Genomic DNA, 8,145 nt, shown 5'->3' with positions numbered 1-8,145 from the left:
CTATCATAGATTGAACTTTAAAATGAATGTCCCAATCGGCAACAAAAACTATTAGACGAATATAATTTTAAAGCAAATTATAGTTTGCATTTTTATCAAGGAAAATAATGACCTCATATAGGTCATAATTTTATGCCTAAGAGCATATTTCATTAAAACATGGTATCATCCGGGTTGACTTCGGCTGTTGTCTGGTCTATGGTCGGGTTGTTGTCGCTTTGACACATTCCCCATTTCCTTTCTTAATTTTATGATTCTTCGAAAGAATGATCTATCGTTCTGAAAGAAAATAATTCCATATGGGTATATAATTTGTTATATTAACTTTAAAGTTGTTAAATTATTATATATAAACAGTTTACAGACACGGGCAAACATTTTATTCAAAGCACTTTCTTTATAATAAGATAAATTACAATGAAATGTTATTCTAAACATTCTGGTTTGATACAGTTTATCATAGAACGGAATCTTTATATGTGATTGTAGACGCAACTAACTTCAGATGTCGTATTGAGCAAACAATTGTTCTGTGTACTAACTTTTTCAAGTTTTGCTTTATTTATTACTATTCGATTTAAATATTCTAATTATGATACAAATTGGAATATATACAAGTTCAAGGAAACAAATTTCAATTGTTCGCTAATCTGGTTATTTAGTATACATCTTTCTCGATCCTGTCAAACAAATAGAATGCATATAATTGTACAAGCGTTTTAAATTATAATTGATGAGAGGTTCAGCCAGTTTCATTCAATTGACACAGGTTTCTTCTTAGGACATATTTTCCTATACAATTTTATGCATTCCTGTCGAAAAGTTCTATCCAAAAGACAAAAAACGATAGGATTAGATGCATTGCTTACAAAATATCCGCGCCCTATGATATCTGCTATTGGTCGGATATGGTTTTGGTACATCGTGTGATTCAAAATTTGGACCATTTTCGTGAAAACATACAACATATTTCCTATGTAGGACACACCGGTTGCTATTATGAGGCTTATGGTTAGTCGAATCGCATTTCCAAGATTGTGTGATGAACGAGTAAGCTTTTTGTTTGTCCTGTCACAGGTTCCAGTTTGCAGTTTATTTAACTCTACCGCTTCATTATGAATAGTTGATGTTACTCGAGTGGTCTCAGATCTTATATCTGAAGTTGAAATTACAGACGAAACTGATTTCTTTCTTATTGATTTTCTCCATTCTTTTCGAGTACAAATTACATGCAGTATTCTTCCATATGAAAATATGCACATGGCAACGCAAACTAAACCAATGAATAATACTATACTGTAATAGCTACCTAGATATTTCATCTTTTCATACTCTAACAAAAATCTACATTCTTTGCCTATTAGGCCAACATAGTTCGTTTCTTTTTTGTTCAGACCATAATATATTAGAACTGGGATTGATAATATCATGGAAAATCCAACAACAACAGAAGATATGACATTTGACTTTTGTATATTTGTAATAAGTACCGGCAATTTTTTGATAAATATTCTATATCTCTCAATGGCAATTAAAGTCAATAATATGCAGGAGGCCCCTGTAACAACGTGATTTAGGAATTTGAAGAATTTGCAAGCACCGTCAGATGAAAATGTGTAATCGTATCGAATATCGAAAATTTCAAAAGGCATACAAACTACACATGCTGTCAGATCGTTAAAAGCAAGCCAAATGATAAATACTCGAACGGAATATTTTGCCATAATCGGTGATAACATATACACTAATATCGTGTGTATGTTTCCAATTGTACCTATAACTGACAAAAATATAAGGAATAATGTAGCTGGGATATCTTTGTCCATAAATTGTTGGTATTCTATTTCCCTCAAACTTGTATGAGTTCCGTTTGTGAAATTGTAAGCCATTCTGAAAATGATAAATGAACACGCTATAAAAATGTTTCATTTTGTTTTATTTTATACACCTTGGATGAATGTATGACTTTTAATGATTTTTGTCCAACATATGTAAAATACAAATAAGATGCCAACCAATGGAACAACTCTTCATACAAGTTACAAAGTCACAAAAGTTAATAATTATAAGTTAAAGTACAGCCTTTAACACAGAATTGTGGCTCACACCGAACAGCAACCTCTAAAAGGACCAAAATATTACTAGTGTAAAATATATATATACATATATATATATATATAAGTACGTCTGAGTCAGTGACAACTCTACAACAGATGTATCCATCGGATCGCCATCTATGATGGTGATACATGGCTGTGTACATAATGTATATAAAACTCGTCTAAACATCAACCCAACAATGTTAGATCTGTAAATTTGCTTTTGCAAATTTTTGGTTCTTCCCTCGCCGGGATTCGAACCCATGCTACTGTGATATCGTGACACCAAATCGCCTGCACTGTAGCCGTCCCGCTAGACCACACGACCACCTGGGCTCTCAAAAAAAGAGCTTTCGCTGGCCGTGTGTTACCTTTCCTCGTCAGTTTTAATCTAGCGGCGTACATGATATATAAGGCATGAAGATGTTATTGTTACAGATCAGCTAAATCATCTATAGTAAAGGATTAAGCTGATCTGTAACAATAACATCTTCATGATCTTCATGCCTTATTATATCATGTATTTTTAAATATCTCTGTTTACCAAAGGGTACATAAAGTAAACTATTGTTGAAAACTGTTCGACTCAAATCTGATCAGAGGTGACCTGTTGTTTCCAGAATTTACACAGTTTTCTGTCTATAGTTGTATACATGTAATCATCTTGTCTATATATCAGCTTTGATTATTTGGAATATATTCTGAGTTTCACTTCTTCTTACTACATTTGTATAAACTTCAAGATTTACCTGTAATTTTTTTAAACCGTTTTTATTTCAAAAGGAATATTTTCGAAGGGTTAAATATTTCGCAGTGGTGACTTGCCATGGCTTTGTTTGGACTTGTTTGTTTTCTTTTTGGCCTTGAATGTTTGTCCCTAATATTTTATTAACTGTGCATTTGCATTCAGATATCGCAGATCGAATTTATTCGTTTATAGTGTATTAATGTACGTTTTTTGATTGAGTTAAGCCTGCAAATTGATATTTTAATGTGTTTTTTTTATGTTGTGATGTTATGCTATTGTTTCAGAAAAAGGGAGAAGGTTTGGATCCATTAAAACGTTTAATCCCGCTGCAAATGTTTACACCTGTTCTAATTCAGGAATCTGATGTACAGTAGTTGTCGTTTGTTAATCTAATTTAAACGTGTTTCTCGTTTTTCGTTTTATTTTAAATTTTATATAGATTAGACCGTTGGTTTTCCCGTTTGTATTGTTTTACACTAGTTATTTTGGGGCCCTTTATAGCTTGTTGTTCGGTGTGAGCAAAGGCTCCGTGTTGAAGGCCGTACATTGACCTATAATGGTTTGCTTTTTTTAAATTGTTATTTGGAAGGAGAGTTGTCTCATTGGCACTCACACCACATCTTCCTATATCCAATCAAATCAGATTCTTAGACAGTAGTAGTTAAACAGTCAGTAAGAGGGTTAGCGCTATAAAACAGGTCTAATCCACTATTTTCTACATTTGAAAATGCCTGTACCAAGTCAGGAATATGACAGTTCTTGTCCATTCATTTTTGATGTGTTTTGTAATTTGATTTTGCCATGTGATTATGGATTTTCCGATTAAATTTTCCTCCAAGTTCAGTATTTTTGTGATTTTACTTTGTATACCTGTTGAAGAAACATTCAGTTGTACATCATTTTGTTTTCGATGGAGAATTGTCTCAGTGGCACTCATATCACATCTGCTAACTTTTAAACTGATTTCAATTTGAATGATAAACAATACATGTCATTCACAGAGATGCACAACTACATACTAAGAAAAATATGAAATTTGGATTCGATTTCTTGCGCCCGTCGATTTAATATTATTTAAGTAAACCAAAATCTTCTTATGAAGAAAATGTCTGGTTGAGTCTGATATCACTTCAAATCTATCTTATCATAGTATGTTTGTTTATTAATGATGAACACACGCGATCAAATATTTGCTTACTTTTTCAATCATGGTTTGTTATTTTTGTTTCCAATCCACGGCGTCATACAATCAGAGGGTACCACACTACATAAAACCCATATGATTAATTTTTCATCGCGATTTATTTAACACAGACATAAAACAACAACTTGTTCAGATTTATTTGAAATAACGATGGCGGTACTTGGAAAACAACACAATGAATAAACCGAAACGTATTGTTAAAATGATTTCCTTGTATTTTGTTTTAAACAAAACATGTTGCCCACATTATGTCCGGTAGTTTCCAGCATTACACAATGCTTCCCTATTTTCAGATATATATCAAGTGCATGACGATAAAATTTGAAAAGAACAATTTCAAATCAGATTTTAACTGCATGAAAAGTAAAGCTGAGATATGTTCGAAAGACACGTACAGTTACTGTATATGAAAGTATCTGTATATTACTGTATTCTATCGAACTAAAATATTTTTTAAAATTAATCAATAGAATAAAACTTCAATTAAAAATGGTAAAAATAATTATTATTTCTACACAATATGTACAACATTTACATCAGAAATCCCAATACATTTGTATCCATTCGTTTTTAGTTTTCAAACATCAAAACTTTCAAAACAAAAAATTAGTATTATCAATGTCTACATTATTTAAAGTAAAACCATTGTAATAATTCACATACAATGATATGTTATTTGAATTTATTATAACATTCCTCAAATCTCACATATAATATCATGTTTACTTACAGTAGTTGCAGATAAATATTGTATTCGCTCAGGTAATGGAATTCTAATCGTCTATGATCTTCTCCTTCGTACTTTATTTGTTTTTTTTTAAGTTTATAATTCAAGCGTTACTGGTGAGTCATTTGTAGACGAAAAGAATGTTTTGAGTACAAAATTTTTCAATCATGGTATTTTTGATGAGTTTATACAACCACATTTGTTACTGCTCGATTATGTTCTTGATGTTTATGATATATAGTATTACGAACGTACCTGAATAGAAAACTTCAAAATCTTGTTTCCGGATTTTTTCGATAGTGTATGCTACTTCATATGTTAATAGTTTTACCGTTATTGTTTCCAAATTTAAAATATTGAAACATATAACTGCTGTATCGTATTACTACACGCCTTTTGTAAATATATCCAATGGAAATTTTTTTTACAGAGTGTTATTAGTCTTTCCTGTTCTTCGTTAAACTAGTGCATTTTATCAACTCATGTCCGGTGATTCGAATGATATTAAATTGTTTTCCCAGTTTTTCAGGCTACGAATGAATTAAAGTGCGTGGAAACACAATCGGAAAAGACCAGTTCAAAATTGGCAGTACGTTCAGAAAAAAATGTTTAAGATGAAATGATTGGTCAAACAAAATGTTTAGAATAAATTGATTGGCCAAACAAAATCCTTGCATGGCTTCCTTATTAACTGTTTTGTATTGTAATATTGTTTATATCAGATAGTAATTCTATTTTACCATCTAAATATATTATTATGATCTACACAAAAATATGTAATAAAGTTCCTGTCCGTAACATTCTATATAGCATCCATTCCTGTATCCATTAAAAAAAACTTAAATCTAAAAACAAATGTGTTCTCGTCTTCCGTTGTTGGGTACAGAAATACGAAGAATTAATTTTAATAGTATAAAACAGAAATCAAAAAAGGTCATTTTGACATTATATTCTTAGTCATAGCCAATTGACTCATGATTCATAACTTAAGAATGTTTGATACTTTTTTTCAAAATAATAAGCTTTTCAAAAGACTGTTTATAAATAATCAAAAGTATGTAAATAAAGTTACTAAACATCAGACTCGAATAAAGGGTCGAAATGCTAATTTTTGAATTATCAGCCGTTGAAAATTTGGCGGGTAATTATTCCCTTCGAGCATTTCATACATTCAATATTGGCACTTTTTTCTTTCCAAACAATGAAAAGGGGATTTAAAATATTTTCAAATATGACTTTTAAAGAATATTTAATACAATTATGAAAACAAAAGTAGAGGTTGGCGGGCAAAATATTTAATGATACTACATGAATAATATCAGAGGATTTCGAATATGTGGTATCAACTAAAAAAAGAAGAGGAGCAATCCCTTATTTACAAAGGAATACCAACCTTTTGTTGATACACAAGTTTATGGTGAAATTCGATAAATATAAAAAAAAAAGAAGATGTTGTATGATTGTCAAGAGACAACTATCCACAAGAAACCAAAGTATCACAGACATTAACAACACCATACGGCCTTCAACAATGAGCAAAGCCAATACCGCATAGTCGGCTATAAAATGTCTCAAAATTAAAATGTAAAACAATTCAAACGAGAAAACTAACGGCCTCATTTATGTAGCAGTAATATCAATTTTGCACATGATACATAATATAAGTAAGCTATTGGGGTATCTTATGAACCTTCGATTTTAACCGTTGATTTGAAACACGCTAAAATAAATTGTTTTTGTAGTGAAACACTTAAATATGCTGTAAACAAAATGAAAATAGGCAGCATTACTCTTGATAAAATTGTAAAACGATTGACATCATTAAGTCAAATCTGCAGAAGAGTCCAGGGTCTCCAAGTACATACTACATGGTATCAAAATTGATTGTATCTTTAACTCGTGTATACCTACACGACTTATGCGTAGTATTTTTTTTTTTTTTATTTATTTCTCTTTATTACAAGATTGATCGTTTATATAAATATACAGTGTTAGTTTCCATTGTTTAATGCAAGCGTACATTTTAGATAAATAAATTAAATGAAAACTACGGTTCCTTATTTGTGCATTGTGATTAAAATTCGTATGTATCATTACTTTCATTTGTTTACAACTCTGTCTTGTATTGTTCTGGTCGTACTATTGCAAATATTAAATTCGATGACTGTATCATGTGTTTCCATCAGGTTACCATAGAACTATCACATGGTTAGGTTTGATATTAATTGTAAGCCCTAGTTTTTAGTGCTAACTGTTTTAATGTATTGACATACTGCACGACTCCATCTCAATTGATAGTGGTAAGATAATCGTTGCAAAGAATCCTGTTAAACTATTGTAAAAGACGGTTTTAATTTTGCAGTGTTGCGAGAGTTTATGTTCTATTTTGAAGGAAATTGTAGTGACCTGCAATACAAGTTCCGTTTCATTGTCTTTTGTGATATGTCTTGTGTTTCTATCCCTAACCTAGGTTTTCTGTATTTGGCAGGTGTAGTGCATCACGGCATAACACATTTTTACGTATACCATGATGAACTTTCGTGCATGACTGCTGTGTATATTTTTGACATGGAACTATTGACCATAATATGACTCTTTGACTCTTGACCTATGCACGTTGGGTGTGTCATCGGGACTCCATTCACAATTGATAGTGGTAAGATAATCGTTGCAAAGAATCCTGTTAAACTATTGTGAAAGACAGTTTTAATTTTGCAGTGTTGCAAGAGTTTATGTTCTATTTTGAAGGAAATTGTAGTGACCTGCAATACAAGTACCGTTCCATTGAGTTTTGTTATATGTCTTTTGTTTCTATCTCTGATATAGGTTTTCTGTATTTGGCAGGTGAAGTGCATCATGGCATAATACATTGTTACGTATACCATGATGAACTTTCGTGCATGACTGCTGTGTATATTTTTGACATGGAACTATTGACCATAATATGACTTTTTGACTCTTGATCTATGCACGTTGGGTGTGTCATCGGGATACAGTGTGTATATTACCTTGACCTCAAAATATAATTTTCAATTGACCTTGCTTCTGAATATGTGGCATGTAGATGTATTGTCATAAGATGGCGAGTCTAGTAGCAATAGAAACTTCATATGAGCTTGACCTTTGGCCTCAATATATATACAACTTGTATATTTTGTTTGAATCAAATGAGGAATTGTCTGATTGGCACTCATACCACATCTTATTATATCTATTTTAGATATAAAGATATATGTGTTAGTTTTGTGTAGCACGACTACCCTTTCCTCAAAATCTGCTTTGTGTTTTTTTTATGAGGAACTCTTGACCAGACTATGACTTTTTGACTCTTGACCTCTGTATATTGGGTTTGTCTCTTGGTATGATT

The 8,145-nt window shown here is 31.5% G+C and overlaps 1 protein-coding gene across 1 annotated transcript; it reads right to left on the bottom strand.

Annotated features, from left to right (window-relative positions):
* Nucleotides 1–384: 384 nt before the first annotated feature.
* Nucleotides 385–5,110, bottom strand: LOC143054998 (cholecystokinin receptor type A-like). Its single transcript, XM_076228111.1, has 2 exons — nt 5,034–5,110; nt 385–1,890 (listed from the first exon to the last, which is right to left on the bottom strand). Exon 2 carries the CDS (start codon nt 1,887–1,889, stop codon nt 753–755), a length of 1,137 nt encoding a protein of 378 aa, XP_076084226.1. The 5' UTR covers nt 1,890; nt 5,034–5,110; the 3' UTR covers nt 385–752.
* Nucleotides 5,111–8,145: the final 3,035 nt, after the last annotated feature.

This window comes from Mytilus galloprovincialis, chromosome 12, assembly GCF_965363235.1.
Source record: "Mytilus galloprovincialis chromosome 12, xbMytGall1.hap1.1, whole genome shotgun sequence".
NCBI lineage: Eukaryota > Metazoa > Mollusca > Bivalvia > Mytilida > Mytilidae > Mytilus > Mytilus galloprovincialis.
The sequence above is the reverse complement of the archived record's forward strand: the minus strand, read 5'-3'. Positions and strand labels throughout refer to the sequence as shown.

What these genes read in the sequence shown, in the direction of transcription:
- LOC143054998 (XM_076228111.1), bottom strand. Translation starts at nt 1,889, where the DNA reads ATGGCTTACAATTTCACAAACGGAACTCATACAAGTTTGAGGGAAATA.